We start from the raw sequence: 22,558 nt of genomic DNA on the forward strand, positions 1-22,558 counted from the left end.
GGAAGGGGTTCATCCATGATGCTGAGCTGGAGCTGTCTTCCAACTCTCTCCATCTCTCAGGTTTCCTCTCTGCCCAGCAGTGATGGAGTACAGGACTAACACTTTATGGGGGCAGTCTCCCTGCTACCTTTCTCTCTGGCATGCCAGGGAGTTACTCCACTAATCAGTCTCCCACTCACACTCCCTGATGGTCCTTAACCTCTCCACCTCCTCCTTGAGCTCTGCCACTCTGCTGAGCAGATCTTCCACCTGCTCACACCTCACACACAGTTGAAGTTCCTGCCACCCTCCCTAGACAGCAGCAGGCTCACGCATTCCCAGCAGCTGGAGACCCGATCAGCCAAATTCATGGGCAGGGCCTCCATCTGAGCCCCCACAATCTTTGTGGGATGAACTTGTTACATGTTGGAGATCTTGGCAAATATGTGGTCTTGGAGAATGCCATTAAGTAATCTGGCCTTCTGAGCAGGGAGGAACACTACTTCTGTGGCCTGCTGCGCAAGCTACCACACCTGCTGCTGTAGTACAGTGCAGGTGCTGCATATATGCTGCCTTCTCCTCACTGCACCTGGACACATCACAGCCTCCCAAAAGCTTTTTCTAAGGCAAGGAACATGGATGCAGTTCTATTGCCCCAGCAATGCCCACACCATGTCAGCTGCTCTCATGAGAGCTGCCGGGCCACTCTGTTAGTTCGGAAATCCCCTGATAAGAGGAAACAACTGAAACCTCATGATCAGTTCCTGTGTTCTAGCTGGAATGGCTCCAAAACAGATAATCTGGGCAATCAAGGATCTTATAAATACACAGCTGAGAGGCTCATGTAGATGTAAGAAATTTTATTATTATTATTATTATTATTATTATTATTAGTAGTAGTAGTAGTAGTAGTAGTAGTAGTAGTAGTAGTAGTAGTATTATTTGTCTATTTATTAATATGGGGTGGGTTACTTGGTACCTGGCCTGATAGCTGCTGATGTCAGTCTCACCAGTCTCAAACAGGGAAATGGATTCCAGCCCTTGAGCTGGCAGGGCTTGTTGAGAGGCTATATCTTTAGACTAGATATGAAGGAGAAGGGGTTAAAACCATACCGGCTGGAGATGAGCCTAAGGGAACAATGATAGGATTAGGTGTGAGGCAAGGGACTCAGATAAAGTACATTTACAGCAATACATGCAGCTTGGGAAGTAAGCAAGAGGAGCTGAAAGCTGTTGTGTGGCAGGCAAACTATGACTTAGTTATCATTACAGAAATATGGTAGGATCACTCCTACAAGTGGAGTGCTGCAATGGATGGCTATAAGCTCTTCAGAAGGGACAGGCAAGGAGGGAGGGCGGGTGGCGTAGCTCTCTGTTAGAGAGTGCTTTGATGTTGTTGAGCTTGAGGCTGGAAATGATAAGGTTGAGTCTCTATGGGTAAGGATCATGGGGAGGGCCAACAAGGTTGACATCCTGGTGGGGGTCTGTTATAGACCACCTAACCAGGATGAAGAGACAGATGAGACATTCTACAAAGAGTTGGCAGAAGTTGTGCAGTCGACAACCCTTAGGGGACTTTAACTTCCCTGATATAAGCTGGAAATCAGAATTATCAAGGTTGGAAAAGACTTAGAAGATCATCCACTCCAACCATTACCAATACTTCCCAGCTAAATCATATCCCTCAACTCAAAACATACAAACAATCAAACATTTCCTTGAACACCCCCCATGGTCAGTGACTCCACCACCTCCCTGGGCAGTGCATTCCAGTGCTCATACCCTTTCACGAAAAGTAAATTTTTCCTAATGTCCAAGCCTGAATCTCCCCCTGACACAGCTTGTTGAAAACCATTTGCCTCTAAGTTCTATCACTGTCTACACAAGAGAGAGAGACCAACCCCCAAGCTCCACTACACCTTCCCTTCAGAAGGTTAATCAGAGACAATAGGTCTCCCCTGAGCCTCCTCTCCTCATGAGGCTGAACATTCCCAACTCCCTCAGCCGCTCCTCATTAAGGCCTGTGCTCCAAGACCCCTCACCAGCTTTGTAGCCCTCCTCTGAACACGTTCCAGGGCCTCAATAGTCTTTCTATAGCACCGTCGAAGAAGGGCCCCAAAACTGAACACAGTACTCGAGGTGCGGCCGCACAGACGCCGAGTACAGGGGGACAATTACCTCCCTGTTCCTGATAGTAACACTGTTTCTGATGCAAGCCAAGATGCCGTTGGCCTTCTTGGCTGCCCGGGCACACTGTCGGCTCATGTTCAGCCGAGCATCAATCAGTACCCCCACGTCCATTTCCTCAACACAGTCCTCCAGCCACTCCGCCCCAAGCCTATAGCGCTGCCTGGGGTTGTTGTGGCCAAAGTGCAGGACCTGGCATTTGGTCTTGTTGAACCTCATTCCATTGGCTTCGGCCCAGCTCTCCAGCCTATCCAGATCCCTCTGTAGGGCCTCGCTACCCTCAGGCAGATCGACACTCCCCGCCAATTTGGTGTCATCCGCGAACTTACTGAGGGCGCACTCAATGCCCTCATTCAAGTCATCAATAAATATGTTGAAAAGGACAGGCCTCAGCACCTGGGGAACACCACTCGTGACTGGTCTCCAACTGGATTTAACTCCATTTACCACCACTCTCTGAGCTGGGCCCTCCAGCCAGCTCCTTACCCAGCTGAGAGTATACCCATCCAAGCCACGGGCTGCCAGCTTTTGCAGGAGAATAGCGTGGGAGACAGTGTCGAAGGCTTTGCTGAAGTCTAAGTAGAGCACATCAACAGCCTTTCCTTCATCCATCAGATGGGTCACAGGATCATAGAAGGAGATCAGGTTGGTCAAGCAGGACCTGCCCTTCACGAACCCATGCTGGCTAGGTCTGATCTCCTGGTCATCCCACACCTGCTGCGTGATCTCCCTCAAGACAATCTGTTCCATTACCTTCCCTGGCACCGAGGTCAGGCTAACAGGCCTGTAGTTCCCCGGATCCTCCTTACAACCTTTCTTGTAAATGGCAGTCACGTTTGCAAGCCTCCAGTCTTCTGGGACCTCCCCGTTTAACAAGGAGTGCTGATAGATAATGGAAAGCAGCTCAGCAATCACCTCTGCCAGTTCCTTCAGCACTCTCAGGTGAATCTCATCTGGACCCATGGACTTGTGACAGTCCAGTTGGAGTAGTAATTCCCTGACCTCTTCTTCCAGAATCACAGGGGGTTCAGTCTGTTCCCCAGCTGAGACTACCAGGTGAGGGGTCTGGAGCACAAGTCTTATGAGGAGTGACTGAGGGAGCTGGGATTGTTTAGTCTGGAGAAGAGGACGCTCAAGGGAGACCTCATTGCACTCTACAACTTCCTGAATGGAGACTGTGATGAGGAGGGGTTTGGCCTCTTCTCCCAGACAACAAACAGGACCCAGAGAAATGGCCACAAGTTGTACCAGAGGAAGTTTCAATTAGACATAAGAAGAAACTTTTTCTCTCAGACAGTAGTCAGGTGCTGGAATGGCCTGTCCAAGGAGGTGGTGAAGTCACCATCCCTGGCAGTGTTCAAGAGGTGACTGAATGAGGAGCTGCGAGATATGGTTTAGTGGCTTGTGGTAGCAGTGGTAGTGGGTGGACTACATGATCTTACAGGTCCTTTCCAAGCTTGTGATTCTGTGATTCTAATTCTCTATGCTGCTATAAGTATTTAAAAGTGAGACAGCACTGCCTTGGGAATGCTTTGGCCTTACAGCAATAGTTACTGCATGATAATTTTGAGAAAGTGGAAGGTAAAACAAATGAGAAAGTGAAAGGTAAAACAAACAAACCCACTCTCTGAGTTTCCTACTATCTCTTCTAAGTTACCTTTTCTAATTTAAAACAAATTGAGTACTTAATTAAAGCATTACAATTGTTGCTTAAGCAAAAGGCTAAATGAATAACTCATGCAGAAGAAGTATTAGTCACATCTCAGTTAATCTTATGAGACTTAGTTGACACTGAAGATCAGATGTACAAAGCTCTGTAAGTATAGGAGTCAAAAATTACAGATTCAGAAAATTCATACACCGCTGTCATATAACTTTGGACATGCTTAAGTGGTAAGAACCATTATTCACAGAACATTCCTAAAAGCATCTTGGTAGTGCAAGACTGAGTAGCTCATTGGCTGTCTTTAATACTAATTCCTGAAGAATTAAAACACAGTTATTTCATTTATCCCAAAAAATGCTAACTAGTGGATCAGAGATGTATTTTGTATCCTGTTCCATAAGGTGCAAACATGAAGGTCGATTTTTAGAAGAGAAACAGGCCTTTTTTTTTTTTTTTTTTTTTTTTTTTCCAACAATGGAAACACACAATGAACTATTTATGTTTTGATAGAACAGCAAACAACTGAAATATACTTTTCCACTCCAAATGAAATGGAATTAAAAAAAATAAACTGTGATGTAGAAGCTTTTTTACAGTCAAAAGTCAACTTAGGGAATGCTAAATACTTATAGGAGGGAGTTTTGTTGTTGTTGTTGAAGATTAAGAAACTGCTCTTTTATATATATATGTGCATAAATATATAAATGCATGTATACACATATACAGCTGTTGCAGTTCATTAAAACTTTTAAAAGCAAAAGTTTACTTAGCCATGATTCACATGAAAGTACTGGAAATTCATATGTTTAGAAGAAAAGATTTGGGCCTAGCAAGCTTATGTTTTGTTTGAAAACTGTTGGTTGTTGCTTTCAGTCAATGGTAGTACAGAGTACAGAGGCTGGTATAAGTTCTTCTTAAGTATATCTCCAAAAGAGAACACAATTTAAAATTATAAGAAATCTTAATCAAGATAATAATAAAATTATTCAGAATCCCTGTTCTGAAAATTGTTCAAAATTAATTAACTTCTTTGAGTTCATAAAATGTATTCTACCATCATAATGCATTTCAATAATATCATAATGCATTTCAATAATATTAGGACTTTGGATTAATATTCTATTGCAAAGTTTCATGTTGGTTCCTAGTAACACATTGAGTTATATTTCCTTCATAATGGGATTTTATGTCAGTTTAATCAGCCTTAATTAAACTTTCCCTTATAAATCATTTTATTGAGAAGTGCAGTGATTTTTTATTTATTTATTTTTTTTTTAATGAATTAAGCCAACTTGTAGGTAAGTGCCTGCAAACTGTTTCCATAGGCTATTGTCCAAGATTGTAAGCATACAATCTAAACATACTTTGTTTGGAGCCAGTGGATAAAAACAAAGGCCAGAAATATATATATATATATATTGTGCCTTTTGGCATTTACTCAAGCAGTTTAAAAATGGGTCGTGACAAAATTGGGCATTTGTGGAATCTACCAGTAAAGGACGAAAACATAACACTTTCTTTTAAATATATAAATCTGCTCTAGCCTTTGTGCCTAACCAAATTTTATTATACAATCTGCTTTTCATTTTAGTATATTCATATAAGAAATATAAATATAGCTGTTAATTATAATAATCTGTTGGTTTTTTGTTGTTTTGTTTTTTGGTTGTTTTTTTTTTTTTTTCTTATGATCCGTAAGAAAAATGGATAGACCAATTCTATGTCTATATTAGCTTTAACAACTGCTTTTATTTTCTTTCACTATTATTAAATCCGTGATGCTTTCTTCTTCTCAGGAAAATATAATGGAAGTTATAAGAAATCAAGAATTTTTACTTCTACCAGCTGAAGAACTTCATAAACTTCTTGCTAGTGATGATGTGAATGTTCCTGATGAAGAGACCATTTTCCACGCCTTAATGATGTGGGTGAAGTATGATATGCAGAGGCGATGCAGTGACCTAAGTATGCTGCTTGCATATATAAGATTACCACTGCTTCCACCTCAGGTAATTTTATTTTGATAATGATCCAATCATTGTTATCATGAAAACTGCAGCAAGAAAAAGGAAAAGATGAAAAAGAGGGTCATCTCTGGTGTTTTCCTAACCAACTGTTATGCATGCGGTGGCCCTGCTTTCTAGGAAGCATCTGGACATCTGCTTGCTGATGAGAAGCTGTGAATGAGTTCCTCTTTCTGCTTAACCAACACACACAGCTTTTGATTTTCCTATTAGAATGTCATATTAATATAATGAGCCTTCTTAGCTTCCTTCTACGTTATCTCCATCCCATGAGATCAGTGAAAAGAAGTGTATGTGTTTGGCTACTGATGAGAGTCCCATCACCGCCCTTCTTGGAAACTTACACTAGGAATATATATACACTTGGTGTATATATATGTACAAAAATAAACAAAGCCTTTCTTCATATCTGTTTTTAAAATAAATAAATAAATACTATAAACATTAAACTACTGCAAGAGGTTCTGCAGGGATATGTCAAAAGCTTTTAAGGTTCATAGACAAAGAAGTCTGTGGATTCTGAGGTCTTCTGATTGCATTGAGTAAATAACTGGACCCCCATAGAACAATCAGTACTAAATTTTTGTTGACCTTTCTGTGGATGTTGGCAACTCAGCATGTAGTAACCAACATGACATAGAGAATGAGAAGTGTGGGATGTATTTCCTCAGGTATATTAAAAAGGATTTTCTTTCGTATATTTACATTCCTATTAATAGGGAATGTTTGATTAGATGTTTTAATCAACGATATTATTCTGGACTCTCTGTAGACACAGGATGCATCTCACTTGCTCAGATTAGTGTAGAATTAAGAGAGAATGTTTGAATACAGTGCAGTGATAGCCTCCAGGTTCTCATGCAATTCCACTGATGCTTCTTAACAGTTTCTCGACAGCTGTCCTGGTATTTTTGATACCCATCAATGGAAATCTTAAGCATAGCATATGATTCTCTGACATGCCCAAGTATTTATTCTGTTTCAGTTAATGTTTGAGGAATATGGGAAGGAAGATTAGTGTAGAATTGGAGTGGCCCTTTATAACATAACTAAATACTGTTCTTGCTGTGCATACAGTGTAAATAAATAAATACATACACACTCTGGGAGGTATCAGGGAAGGAGCAGAAAAGAAGACTAGGAAGGAGATCATTAAAACAAGAACTATTGTAACTCGTGATGCGAAGATTTACAGGCACTGTTTCATAGAAGGCTTATGAGTTTTTCTTTGTTCTGTTTTTGTTTGCTTAACATTTTTCAACATAAAATATGGTAGGTAAAGTATCAGCAAGATATGAAAATAATATTTTTAGAAGCTCCTAAGTCATCTAGACACCACATACTTTGCTTACCACTGTGCTGCTAATTGCACATAAACCATAAACATGTTGTCCCTGAATTACCAAACTGAGTGTTTTACCATAAAGACAAATCCCTGTGCAGTTGACTGGCTATTTTCAAATTTGCTTTTAGGTTTCCCTTAGTGTCTCTGCGGCCTAAAAATGTAAGGGCACCGTGAGACATGTCTAATAGCACTAATTTCTTTATGTATTGAAACTGTGTTCACTTGATCTTATGGTATCCTCATGGGAATATCCTGGATACTTTAAATAATCTGAAGTATAACTATATCTTATGTTTAGCAATTGAATTAAATCCTAGATTTTCTCTGCTAATCATAGATACATCATAAATGTAAACATGTATTGATATCGTGCATCAATGATATGTGCCTATAAACTTCTAATACAATTGTATTAACCTCAAACTAAATTTCATTATGAATCTGAGAAAACTTTTCATAAAACCTCTTTGTTCAGATTCAAGTTAAATTTTTGGAGATAACTTTTTACTTACTTATTTATTTATTTATCTGAAGAACCAGAAGGTGGATGACCAGTTTTGTTTGTTTTTTTTCTATTAAATCTAAAAACAAATTCTTATGCTTTTCTGAGTATCACATCATCACTGTCACTGAGTATCGCATCATATAAATCTTCGCAGTTATACTAAATAAGTATTTTAAAAATTATTTCCAGATTGAAGTTAAGATATAACAAAGTTTTAACAGAAAATATTGAGAACAAGGTGGAAATTTATTACCACGAGGTTAATTTTCCCCCATAATGGTTTTATACTTAAGTATAAATCAAATAAAACATTCTCTCAGATTCACTGCACTGAAAATTAAATGAAAAGCTCTCTGGAGGGAAGTAGGGTCAAAATTAAAAACTAATTATTGGACCTCTGAGAAAACAGATTTGTGTTCCGTACCTCTAAATTCAGTAAAAAAGATGAAGTCATAGACTGCAAAGATTATTAACAGATTGAAAAGACTGCCCTAAGATCCTCTTAAACTGAAGGCTTAAATTTGTAGCCTGTGTTTATGATACCTCATTTCACTCTAAAGCTTTTACATTGGCATGTGGTCAGACTCGAGTAATAAGATATCAGAATAAGTCAGAATTCAGACAGAGTTCTCATCTTTATATGTCCCTTTCCCAAAAGAGAATGGTTTCTTCCATGCTTGTGTCTCTCATTCCCTGTCTGAAGTTAGACAAAACTAGAAACATCCTCCAGCAATTCAACAGCACATTTGAGCTTCTGCCTAGCCCTGTATGTTCTGCTAGTGCTGATGTAACCTCATTTTACTAATGTAAAAAACTCAATTGTTTTTGCTGAGAGTCTGGACATGTTATATCAAACTTGTTAGTGTTGAGGCTTCAACATGAGCCAAGAACATGTGTAGCTTCTACTAGGCAAAATATTATTTTTATGGTTTTTGTTTGTTTGTTTGTTTTCAAGAGTAAGAGAAATTGCTAATGGTGTTGGGTTACCAGAGGAATTTACAAACAGGAGGAATTAACATGGTAGTAGTTGTCTATGCTAGTGTGTCTAGTGAAGAATGGGGATATTAAGCGTATGTTCTAATGGTTTTCAGTGGAGAAATGCATGCTTAAAAGGGTATAGACATAAAATAAATAAAAATAGTTCAGATAATTTATACTTCACCAGCATACTGTGTTTATAATGGATGTTTTTGCAATGGCTTGTAGATGATTGTTTAACTGTAGAAGCTAAAAGGTATCATAAATATTATTGCCTTTATCTCTGTGATGCTTTAAGTAATACTGTTTCATAGGCTTGCAGATCACCTCAGTAGGATAATGTATAATCTTTGTGTATTAAATACACTGTGGCTCAGACCTGGTGAAACTAATGTAGTCATCTAAATTAGATTTCTCGCCCAGGGACAGAAAAAGTCCTGTCCTTCTAATGTGAAGTACTTGAAATATCCTGAAAAGCTGCTGGGGGCAAAGTGAACTAATCACCTTCTGTAGATCTTTGATTATGTCCTTATTTCTAGAGATATTTTATGGGAACCTGTAGAAAATTATAAGCCTTTAAATTCTCTCAAATGCTCGCATGACATCTGATATATGATTTTAAAAGCATATGTTAATTTGCATATTACACTCAAGTAGAAGCCTTGTAAATCCTAGCTTGCATGACTGACGTTGAGATACAAACTTGTGAATTTCTTGCACAGCTCATTAGTCATGTGACAAAAAAGTATTTCTGTATCCTGATAAAAAGCACAGTTAATTGTCGATATACTGAGATTAATCTAGTTCAAAACTTATCAACCTTTTTAGGCTTGATAAAGAAATTGCAGGAGTCTTTACTTAGCAAAAAATGGAGGGTATCACTGTGCATCAATCATTCCATCTTTTTTTCATTTCCTTACACATCCCTAGCACTGCCAAAGTTCAGCTGACACAAGTTCACATCAGACTAGCAGCACTTATTTTTTGTTTGTATTTTGTTAAAATGGTTCTCACCTACTGGTCTGTTGTGAATGATGAATATTAGTGTATATTCCGTTATCCTCTACAAAATTCTGTGAATTCTTTCAATCATTTCTAAGTAAAATAGATGTCAGGAAAATATAACTTTTTTTCTTAAAGGACTTAAAGTGTTACTTGGTTTTATATTCAATTATACCAGTAGGTTTCTCCACATCAACTAGTATCTTAACCTCCCACTGTAAGCAGTGAAGACCAAGTGTGGTTTCCATCACACAGAAATAAACTTATGTGTTAATTTGAGATATGCTGCCTGGTTTCCTGCAGATTTTCTGGAAGGGTTCCTTCATAAATTCAGTGCTATATTTAATGGCCATGTGTGGATTCCTAGACACCATGTGGCATCTCAAATGGTGCTAAATACTTGTTAGTTTGTTTCTGTGAGTGAATAATTCATTTACCCTTTATATGTGATAGGATTTTGAGTTGTATTAGGAAAATACAAACTTGAGAATGTATGTTTGAGAATAATTTTAATGTCATTTTTATGTAACTTAAGTAAATTAATTACATTTAAGAATGAGTAACTTCTCAGTCCATGAAAGAGGAGGTTTCAGACAAGCTGCAAAGAGAATCTCTGTATTCCTCCATTAGCTTTGCACTGTAGAAGAGATTGTCAATTAGTTTATAACACTCAGTACAGGGATAATATGTTCTGATTTCTCTATGTTTTGTTTATAGATCTTGATATTTTGTTTTAAAGGTAACTGTTTTTTAGGAGTAGATGGTACCAAGGGATCCCATTTGTTCTTTTTGTATGTGAATATTTAGACATCCTCTTTGGAAACATTTTTATATTTTCTTTTGATAAATTTTAACTAATTTGGGTGCTAGGAAATTATTATTCACATTTGAAAATACTATTATGTTCAATGGAGCCTGTACAAGTAAGTGCAAGAGATAAAAATAATAATGGTGTACTTTTTGCCATTTTTCCAGTTTAGACTCAGATTTCCATTTTTTTATTTTTCATTTTATTTTATTTTATTTCATTTTATTGTACAGATAGGCTGCATTAGAATAGCTTGTGTGGATCTGGGCAATGAAAAGCAGGCATAGCTTCCAGAAAAGATTCACTGTCAGTTTAGGCATCTACTTAATCTGCCATGACTTGCCAAAGTACTTAACACCCATCTGTGTAGTAATTTCAAAGAAAATGAATGGGAGCTAAGTGCAATTTAAAGTTCATCAGTATATGTTTCTAAACAGAGCTGCAAATTTGTGACTGCTTTTTGAAATATCTTTTTGAGTACATTTTTAGATATTGATTTCCCCTCGTCCTTCCCCTATGTTCATCTAGGAGCATGCATGTAATGATTACAGTGTTTTTCAACCCATGCTGTAAGTAATGAACACTGTTGTTTTACTATCTAGTTATTTATTTTGCTTAGGAGTGGCAACAGCAGCAAAAATCTAGTAGCACTGTACTTGTAAATGATTTTTTGGAGTTTACAATGTGGCAGGCTCTATTTTTGTCCTAAAGAGGGCATCAAAGAAATTGTAAAGAGTTCTATCACAAAAATTAAAAAGTTTCTGCAGACTTCATATTTTCTAGCCACTTCAGCAGCTCTGTTGACCATCTCTGCACATCATGAAACAACTCAATATCCTTCTTGTATCTAGGGGCCCAAAAACACAGTACTCCTGTTGTGGCCAGACCATAACAGTATGTTGCCTTCTCTCTGGTAAGTGCATGCCCATGTTCTACTTAATGTTCACAAGGGCTGCTGGGGACTCTTCTGATGGAGTGCTTTCCAGCTGGATTGCCTCCAACAAGTACTGGTGCCTGAGGTTGTTTCTGACCAAGTGTAGGACTCTGCTGTTCTTGATGAACTTCACGAGACTCCTGATAGGCCATGTTTTATGCCAGTCACTGTCTCTCTGGATGGCAACACTGACCTCTGGTGCGTCATCCACTTCTCCAGTTTTGTATCATCAGCAAACTTGCTGAGGGTATACTGTGCCAAATCATCTATACCAGAAATCATTTCTGTGAATTAGTGTAGAGATTCCTAAGCTAGTTTTGGAATGGCTAGATTATCAGGACAGTAGCAGCGTGAGAATGCACTCTAACAAAGACTAACCTATTCTTCCATATGTCAATTTCTGTAGTTAGCTGGTGTTGTAGATCATATCTTTAAGGATCATGCAGACATAATTCTTGGAAAGCAATGAAATCAAGAATCAATCATCATTTTCAGCAGTGGGTAATGGCTAGTAGTTTTAAAAACAGAAATCTATATTATTCTTGATGTCAGTTAAAAATCATCCATTACAAGTACAGAAGGAGGAGAAAAGGGATTGCAAATGCTTGGAATGCTATAGTTGGTTATCTTTAGTGGTCCTCTGGAGAAAGAGTAATGAGAAGTCTAAGAGACGGGTCTTTCCCTAGAGATAAGTCATTATTTTTTGCACTGTAGTGCTGTTTCCGCATGCTTTCTTCTCCATTAGGTTGAATTTTTATAACAAAGAAACACATTGGACAACTTACAAAACAGTCTTCCTCTTCTGAGCGACCAACATTTCAACTTGTACTTGAATTCATATTAGGCATTTGTGACATTTAACCTTGAAATATACTACATAGAAAAGGTACTTAAGTTATACACAATTCCATTTTTTATGTGAGATTTTCTTCTCCATTCTCTTCACCTATTAGTAAGGCCTGAAGAACCTGTTTGGAAAAGGAAACATTATTTAGGGAAAATATAATTCTTTTGTGCACTGTTTCTTTGTACTTACTCTTTTTGAAATGATATCAGTTTTGGTAGACTAAATTAACTTGCGGCTTACAGATAACAGTTTCCAGTTTAATAAGTAAATAGATAAATAAATAAAAAGCAACAAAAAACACCTATTACCTCTAATTGACTGAATGCCACTTGTGTGCATTGTGTGCAAAGATATTCTAGATATTCTATTCATTTCATAGATCTGCAGATATGGAAATTAAATGTCAAATACCTGATGTAGGTATTGACTTTTATAGATATATTGTGACACAAAGATTTTTTCTCCTCATTTACTACAAAGAGAGCTCTAAAAACATGAGATCAACTATGTGTTCTGGAATCTATAAAATTAAGTATAAAGAAACCTTGCGTTTTAGATTTTGTACTCCATATTTCAGCTACTGCAGTGAAATATGTAGATTTATAAAATCATTGTCAAAAGACATAATTAAAGGCAGATGTATTATCATTAGTTGGAAAAAGAAACCAAAACTGTCAATGTTTTCCTAAACTGAATAGCATTTGAATCAGTAATAAATCAGGTTGATAAGTAAATTGTTCAAATTACTGTCCATTTCAAAGACACACTCAGTTGTGCCATTTAGTCTGTCAAAAGTCAGTGTGTATACCAAAAGCTGTGAACGTATTTAAGAATTAAGATAAAAGTAAAGTTTGAACAGTGTTTTAAGCGATAATAAGGAACCACCATAAAATAATATAAAGATTTAAATAAACAGGCTCATTAAATCATAAGCATTGAGGAAGTATTAATGTTGTGAAAGTAGTTTTAACACCATATTTTAATTACTAATCACAAATGCTAGCAATGAATATTCCAATCCAATTACTTAGTTCATTCAAGAGATGGGAGAAAATAAGTTTCTTCATTTGTATCTGATATGCAAAGCCTCAGAGACTGTGTGTGTGATTGTTTGTTTATCTGATATTTTCACTTTGGTAACACAGTCTTAGTTTAGGGAAAACAAACTTCAGTTATGAAGTGGGTGGTGGACAGGAAGGATGCGTGATTGCTATTGTGTGGTAGAAAGACAGCTTAGACTTTCTTCTAAATATGAAATTATTTTTAAATGTGTGGGGAAGAGGTTGGAAGTAACAGCCAGTTAAACAGTGAACATATTTACAGGGAGTTAGTCACCAAAAACACCAGCCTACTAGGTGTTAGAGTTCAGTTGTAAGACAGAAAACGAAATCAGGTTTCTTTTCAAATTCAGTCAAATAGCATTCACTATTGTTGCTATGCAACTGATTTCTTTGCAACATACCACTTGCTTACCAGGATAGATTATAAACTTACTAAGGAACTTGTGCCGTGTCTAGGCAGTAGATTACAAGTAGATTACTCTTAATAGAATTGGTTAGCAGTAGATTTCAAGAGGGATCTGCTCTAGAAGATTACTCTTAATAGAATTGGTTAGCAGTAGATTTCAAGAGGGATCTGCTCTAGACTTTCTTAAACTACTCTAGTGCACGGTAAAATAATCCCTCTGCAAAAACAAAGAAACTTGCGGGATTTCTTACTATTATTTAATACTGAACATATTATGAATAGTTTAGTAAGCAAGCAGCAAAAATGCCTAATTTTGTTTACTGAGTATTTGTATTAGTACAGAAAAAATGCTTAGAAATAATCTCTGGCCAAAACCTGGTTTACTTAAATCAGTAACTAAACATGAATAAAGAAAGAATTCCAGTAAGATCCAGAATGTTCAGTGAGCTTGAAGAAAATTGTCCGAGACAAAACAAAATGAAACATGCTAAATTACAGATAAGAATAATTCCAATTTTTTTTTTTCTTTTCCCTTCAAAAAATAGTTGTTTTAAAAACTGTTACAACAACAACAACAAAAAAATAATAATAAAGGATAAGTATATGCTTAATTTAAAAATTCAATTTAAGACCCCCTTAAAAATAAAATAATTTTTAAAAAAGTCAAATTAGTAAAGCAGATGACTGTGTTGGATGTAGCGCAATTTATTCAAATTCTTGCAAAACAGAAAGATCTTGAAGTTATACTACCGAATTCAGTTAGATAAAATGGGATTTAGAGATTAACTTCAAACTGTAGCTGTTTATACGATCAGTTTGTAAGCTTGCAGCCTCAATATTTAGGAGTCCAGAAGAGATGGCAACTTTCATTTTTGATTTTGTTGTGTTTTTTTGTTTTTTTGTGGTTTTTTTTTACTTAAAAGAGGGAATGAGGGAAAGTTTCAGTTTCAGTTTGTATTAGTGAAAATCTAACTGCAAATGAAGTTCTGGATGAAGAAAACTTGTTTTAGAAATAATTTGTAGTAAAGGAAAAATCTTGGCTCTGAGATGTGTTGATCCAATTTTTCAAGTATGCAAGTACTTACATGCTAGAACTGTGCAACAAGGGTGTTTATGTTTAGCAGAAATTTTCAATTGAAATACTAGGGGCAAGAAAACTAGGCTGTAGTTTTCTTAGGAAATGAAACAGAAATCAATCTACAAAACATATGACAAAAACAAAATATCCCATGATATGTAAGGAGTCTCTGATGTTGTCTGTCTGAAAGATAAATTAACTTTTAAGTTATTTTCCATTATTGTTTTTCTTTTTTTTTTGTCATATATATAGTCTTATTTAACATATGCATTGTTTTCAGATTTTGAGTAAGAGACAGTAAAAAAGCAATCTGATTAGTAATCAAAAGCTCATTCATAGATCTTTCTGAGCCCTATAGATAATGTTTGTATGTTGACTTTTGTTTGTGGGTTTATGTCAGGGAGTTAAATGGAATATACCTGTAATGCTTATTAAAGTGTGAGCAAATATGTGAAAAATGTAAATGATTTCAAAAATTCCTCCATGTGAGGATTAAAATATAATTATAAATATAAAATAATATAAAAATATTCATTATTCTTGCAGTATGTGCTAAGTGAGTTTTCTTCTTGCATTTTATATTCATTTTCTTAATTTTTTGTATCATTTTCATGCTATACATTGTGACACTAAGTAGGTACAGTGATTTGGGATAACACTGTAATAAGATTTGAGAACGATCTGGAATGTGTTAATCTAGATTAAAAATTAGGACTCTGCAAAAGAAAATCAAGTTGACTTAAAGTTCAGAACTTTCAGAAAAAGGTAAAAACCTCAGTTACGCTGTTTTCTCTCTCAATTTTACTGGACTTTTATTAAAACATTAACTATGACTACCATCACTTCTGACGCAAAAGAAATATTTTAAGTGGTTTATTACCTAGATCAAGAAAAGTAGCATTCTTTATTCAATATCTAATTTTCAAGAAGATTTATGATAATATAGAGTCACAATGCATTTGAAACCGTGCCTGTTTTCACTGATTTAAAACTTCTTAGTGAGATTAACATTCAAATTATCTACCATCAATTTTATTTAAATTTTTAACTATGAGTGATAGCTATTCAATAATGGTAGACTAAGCCAAAGATCTTGTTCCTATCATCCATCATTTTAATTCCAGAGCAGACATGGACGTATTCATTCAGCCAAATTAAATGAAGCATGACCAAAGGTATTTATACAGAAATAGACCTATTCAGTATGCTGTTAATAATACTAGTTCAGTATACTGTTGTTTCTAGCTGTAAGATCAAATTTAACTGGAAATAATTAAGGTTGACATGTGGCTGTTCTCATAAGAAGAAATAACAAAACTCTTTAAAATCATTTCATTGTTGTCCTGAAAAACATCCTATGTGCAAGATCAATTAACTTATATTAAAAATGAAATGAATACTGCTAATCAGTTTGCCAAGTGCAGAACCAATGTTCAGATAAGTCAAGGAAGTGTGTGTAAATTTTAGGAAAACTGAGCATTTCTTCAAACTATTAAGATGAATCAAACAAATGCAAGTAATTAATTCACTGTTTTGTTTATCTGATGTGTTCAAAAGTGCCTAAAGAAAAATAAGAAGCTTAAACATTATTAAAAATTAGCCTTTATAATCCAAGATTATGTATTGAACAGAAGTAGCTCAGAGATGTTTCTTTTTATTAAAAACAAAACAAAACAAAACAAAACAACAACAACAACAAAAAACAGTAGTATTTTATATGGAACTTAATTCTTTTGTGCTTACAGTGGAGCAGAAACTGCTGTCTCACTGCAATTTATAGGAGGGAGGCAAGGTTATTTGATATATTATACCTGGCGTGAGATTAAGAAACAATGGTTCAAATGTTGGTCTGACCAGTTTATTACAAATAAAGGGGGAGGGGAAAGCGGGCGATAGGGAAGGTATGAAGAAAGCAAGAATTGTGTAAAACGGGGATAGTCACCACCTGGATGCAGCAGCGTCCCGTCACACGTCGTTCTGTTGGTCCAAGGCAAAAGTGCAGGGGAGAGCAGCAGCAGAAGGGAGCAACAGCAGCATAGTGGCTGGCCACAAGCAGCAAGCTGGTCAGTGCAGAACAGGTGATGGAGGAAGCAGCAGGGTCTCATGCAGAAGGCCTATGAGAGTCTGTTGGCAGCAGTAGAGCAGCACCCAGGGATCTGAAGCCAGATAATGTCTTGTTCTTCTACATGCAGGGATCTTCTTCAGCACGCAGGTGTCAGGTCGTGAGGAACCTGATGTCAGAAAACCTTCTTGTTCACATAGTGAGGAATCTGTTGTCAGAAAACCTAACTTGATGCTTGCTGATCCTTCTTTTATCCTCCTGTTATTCCTGCCTGCTTGACATCCCTGGGTGCACCCCCGGAGATGGTGATAGATAAGACCACACAAAAGACCACTTCATGGCCATTCATCTGCAGCTTCTCTCTCATTGTCACTGGCCTTGTCCATCTGTGTCCCTCAGACAAAGGATTTTTCAACCCCTTGCTCAGGACTTGCCTGGACTTGTCCATCCTCAGCAAACTTTTAGGCAATAGTGCAAAAGCATGGCCACTTACAGCTGCTTAACTTATATTTCTGAAAATAGCTAAAATATATAGTTTTGATCAGGATTTTAAATTTAATAGAGATTATTTTAAGTTTAATTAATTGTAATTAAGTTTAAATCTGCATTTATGACAATTTACGGGCATTTCTATCAGTTGCCTTAAAATATTTTTGTACTAACTATTATATGAACTAAAATAAACTTTCATATCAACTAAAGTACTTTCATATATAAACCAATACAATGACATAGGAACAATTACTTATTTTTCTTCCAGTTTTAGACAGATAAAGTATTGTAGTAAGCATCACTGTTCAGAGATGCATATTCTTATCCACTGAAGCAGCATAAATGTGATAAGACTTTGAAAAGGGGCTGACAATTTTGTCTAAAAAAGTTTTAAATTAACAGTTCTATACTTTCCAGGAATTCATGCAAATCATTTATTTGTTTTTCCTTTTTATCTATACAACGAACAATCCTGACCTTTCCTTCAGAAGCCTCAGTTTGTTCCCAATAGCTTCATTGTTACGATCATCAACAGTGACCAGCCATACCAAATCTGCAGTGGAAGAAAACATATAAAAGAATGATGCTGGCTGATCAAATATTTGTCTGGAAGATCATTCAATATATAAACTTTACATCATGCCTGCTTCAGAGTTTTCTTTCATATGGTAATAGGTTTCTCTAATTCAAGGATGTCAAGTGACTTCAGAAACGTTTTGGATCAAGATAGAGAATTGTGGGCTTTGTTAAAAATGTGTCATATTAATCTGCATTTCATTTACTCACAGCTCATTTAAAATATTTTAAGCTTTTTGTTCTTATGTTATAATTATCAATACTATTAAGATAAGGCTAATCCTGCGTTCTGCATGACATTGGAATGTATATTACTGAAAGCACAGCCGTTTTTTACAAGGAAGATAACTAGATACTGGAGGAATTTTTACAGAATACGCAGTTACATCCTGCCTACAGTAAAATGAAGAATTTGAGTACTGAATTTAATTCTTCTTGGAGTATAGAAAAGTCATGTGTTGTTAAGGACAATTCAAAGTGATGAATCAAACTAAATAGGTATGCACATATGCAGAGAATCATATCTCTGCAATCTGTATATGAATTAGTAATAAAGATTTACTCTTATGTTGATGGTGCTGCAGATCTGCATGTGTTCTTAGACAGTACTATGATTTTTAGTTCCTATTTCTTCCATATTACCACAGTATTCATGCTACAACAAAATATTGTCATCTTTCCCAGTTCTCCAGTGTCTTGGATGATAATGGAACCATTTCACCCTCAAGGTGTGACAGATCTATATTCTCTTTGTGTACCTCTCCATAACCTTGTAGACTCTTCCAAGAGTGGAGAGCAAGGGCAGGGACAGTTAATATTCCTCTCTCAGGTGGATGGCATCTTCTTATTCCCTAGCAGCTGCAGAATTTCATTTTACATATCAGAAGTTCAGTGGAAGAGGATAGGACCCATCCTTTCTATTAGATGATGATTTCCGTAAAATATGTGAGTTTTCACTTAATATTATTCAAGGAAACTAATCATATCACATGAATAATAATTGAAAATTACTGGCACAAAAAATGGGCCAAGGGAGTTTTTTATGGCGTAGCAGAAGTAGAACTGCTTCTCCAGAAAAGAAGTTGGGATCCAAGGGTGACAGCAAGCCAGGTAGGGCAAAGCCCACAGCAGTACAATTGCAGTCTCACAGCGTGCCTACTGTCAGTCCTGATGTCAGTCACTGAATCAATACCAAACTCCTGCTTCTGTAGTCATTAGACTTACCTTTCATTTTGTCAGTACTTGGCTACTTTCCACTCCAGATCTCAGAATGAATTTGATTTCCTGAAGTGAAGCAAGCCAGTTCTCTTAGCATTGTTTTGAAGGTAAATTAGAGATGCAGCTGGGAAAGGACTTCATATTGTTTTTTGGGGGTAGTTTTTTTTTGTGGTTGTTGTTGGTTTTTTTTTTTTTTAACTGGGAAAAATAAGCATAGGGAAAGTTACTAAAATTTCTCAGAATACCAAGAATACCATAAGTCTGAAAAATTCTAGTAATGTTCCAAAGCACTGTAATTTAATGCTGCTGGAGTATCATAAACATGGTTCTTTTAAGAAGCAACAGCTCTGTGAATTTCAGCATGTTAGTAAAACCAGATATCTTCACTTGATATTAGATATAATTCCCTCTTAATTAAGAATGTCATAGCTATGAAATAGTACGGTCAACATAGTTTGGTTTCCAGGGAAACATCCTTATTAATAGAATTTTGCTGATCACATGCATCCTAATTACATAAAAACATTGATTATTTTGTTGTAATAAGGAAAGATAACAATGGAGTAGAAAAACAAAGAATATTGAAAGAGACAAGATAAACCAGTGGGCTTTATAGGACTTCTTTATTCTTTATAAGCAATAACTTTAATTGCAACAGTTTTTTGTTGTTGTTGTTGTTTGTTTTTTGTTGTTGCTGTTGTTGTTTTGGTTTTTCGTTGTTTTTTTTTGTTTGTTTGTTTTTTGTTTTTTTTTACTTCACAGGGTTTCACTCAGAAATCCAGTAATTATCACAAATTAGCCAATGTGGTAGAGTAAGTGTGTAAGAGGGAAGGAATTAGAATTTTTCTGCATTGTTGAAAAGAGAGCACAAGATATTTTATTTATATTTATTTTATTTATTATTTATTGATATTTATTTAAAAAAAAAAAAAAACATCAAAAATTGTCAGTTGCATTAATTCCCTTAAGCGTTAGAATAGTATGAGAATAGTATGGGTTTAGGTAACAACATAAACTCAAATTTGTTCTGGGGAAATTATTAATTTTACTTCTTAGCTTTGTTGTGCCTGTATTCTGATAAAGTAAATGTTGACATAATGCACTATTTGGCTGAATAGTACTATATGCATATTAAAGCATATTGCAAGAAAAGTCTTCATCCTATTTAGAACTCTGAATGTGACTTGTCTTCAGATCTTCAATTTTTCATCTACTGAGTACTGTGCTGAGGACTTCAAAGGAAAAAGGATCACAAAAATAATGTATTAAGAATCTTAATATTATGGAATGTAAATTAATGTTATGAAATATAGCTACTAACATCGTTAACTAGCATACTGTAATATTTTTAGTTAGCACCATGAACTGCATAATAATAACTGTCATAGATTTTAACCTTCGTAGGGCGGTCAACCCTACAGAGCCCTCTGCATACGCTCTTCTCAGTGGGATGGAAAAGAGAGTCAGAAAGCTTAAAGTGCAAGGTACTAGGCAAAGGAAAAGCTGCACATGCTGCAAAGTAAAAGAAGGAATTCATTCAGTACATCCAATCAGCAGGCAGGTGTTCAGACACTTCCAGGAAAACAGCTCATGACACACACAGTTGTTTGGAAAGACAAACGCCATCATAGAACACATCCCCCTTCCCCTTTCTTTTCTCCAGTGTTATTTTCCTGAGCATGATGTCATATTGAATTGAATATCCCTTTGGTCTGTCTGGATCAGCTGTCCCGGTTCTACCCCCTTCAGCTTAGTCGTGCAACTCCCATCCTCCTTGCTGGCAGGGCAGGAGAAGCGGAAAAGTCCTTGACAATGCATAAGCACCACTCTGTAGCAGCTAAAATACTGGAGCATTCTTTTCATCCTAAGCCAAAATGCAGCACCATACCAGCTATTATGAAAATTTACATATGTATATATATATAAACACGTATATATATATATACACACACACACATATACAATTACATAATTTATATAGTAAAATAATGTCTAAAACACCTTTGTGATAATTGATTTTTTGACATAGTGAGAAAATTATCTCAAAAATTAAACAGTGTAATTATAGAATCAATTTTCTCATAGCTTAATTTAGATTCAGGACTTCAGTAAAATAAAAAAATAAAAAAAAATCCAGTGATTACTATTTTTGTACTGGCCATAAATCAAAAATATTAAATGTAAAAATATACAGCACTGCATAAATATATAAACTGTATTTTATCTAAATCCATTTCAGTCAGTATGAAAACACTCAGCAGCTGTGAGGGAAGAGAATAAAATATTGATATTTAAACTAATGAAGTTAAATGTGAACATAGTATATGTTCAATTATAATACAAGTTCAAGAAATATGTCAGACTGGTACACATTTTAACACACTTCCTGATAAAATTTTAATGACTGCCATTTTTATAAAAAACAGCAGAATGTGGGAGATGGCCATTTTCCTGTGGAAAAATAAAATAATGTTTAAGAATATTTTCATGTGCAATTTGTTTCACATGCAAATTCCTCGCAAGCATTTATATCAAGCTGTTACCTTTTGCTACAATCAGTGGCCCTATTTAAATGTGCTGCACTCTAAGAACAGAAATGTCTTCTGTTTTCTGCATACATATATTTATCTTCCATCTATACCCTGTATATATAACAGGTAAATTTTTCTGGACATTTTGTGAGATACCACAAAATTGATCAGGAAGGTGCAGACCTCATGAGATCTCTAGTCAAAATGCTATCTCAAGCAGGATAAGATATGAGGTTAGACCAGGGTGTTTAATCCAGTGGTTTCTTGAAAGTTTCAGGGGTGTTCTACAGCATCTCATATTTCACTAGATATTTCTATACAGGCAATTGATTTGAATACTTAACACAATTTGTAGACTTATTTCATAGAAATATAATAGATTTTTATTTTTTTTTATTTTTTTTTCCCCAGCTGTATTCACAGACCATCTGTATGCAGTAACTACCAGTTACAGCTTTTATGCTGTATGAAAAGGCAGCATGAATAGGCAGCATGACCTTATTCAATTCTCTATAATCCACTGTAGTTCTCCATGTTCCATCTGACTGTTGCACTGGCAAGTCTTATGCTAACTTTTTCTAATTCCTGCAGCCTTCTCGATATTTTGTCTTGTCCACCCAGGATTCCATACTGTCTCACAGTAGTAATTCAGCACAGTTTCATCAGGCAAATAGATTCACTCATTACATGGCCTCTCAATATTGCCTGTACCGCCCAGATACTAATACATCTCTGTCAAAGTCTGAACTCTCCCACAGTCATCTGGAGAGCCAGACCCTAGACATAGACCCTAGGCGTAGACATATCTACGCCCAAGATGTACTCTTGACCTGGAGCAACAGATACTTTATACTTCTGG

General features: G+C 36.0%; 1 protein-coding gene across 1 annotated transcript in view; it reads left to right on the forward strand.

Annotated features, from left to right (window-relative positions):
* KLHL1 (kelch like family member 1) overlaps positions 1-22,558 on the forward strand; it is a 179,854-nt gene that overhangs the window by 108,505 nt on the left and 48,791 nt on the right. Inside the window, exon 5 of the mRNA XM_015851663.2 lies at positions 5,629-5,841. Within this exon, the coding sequence (XP_015707149.1) occupies positions 5,629-5,841 (213 nt within the window). The remainder of the gene's footprint in view (positions 1-5,628; positions 5,842-22,558) is intronic.

The sequence above is a fragment of the Coturnix japonica genome, chromosome 1, assembly GCF_001577835.2.
Source record: "Coturnix japonica isolate 7356 chromosome 1, Coturnix japonica 2.1, whole genome shotgun sequence".
NCBI lineage: Eukaryota > Metazoa > Chordata > Aves > Galliformes > Phasianidae > Coturnix > Coturnix japonica.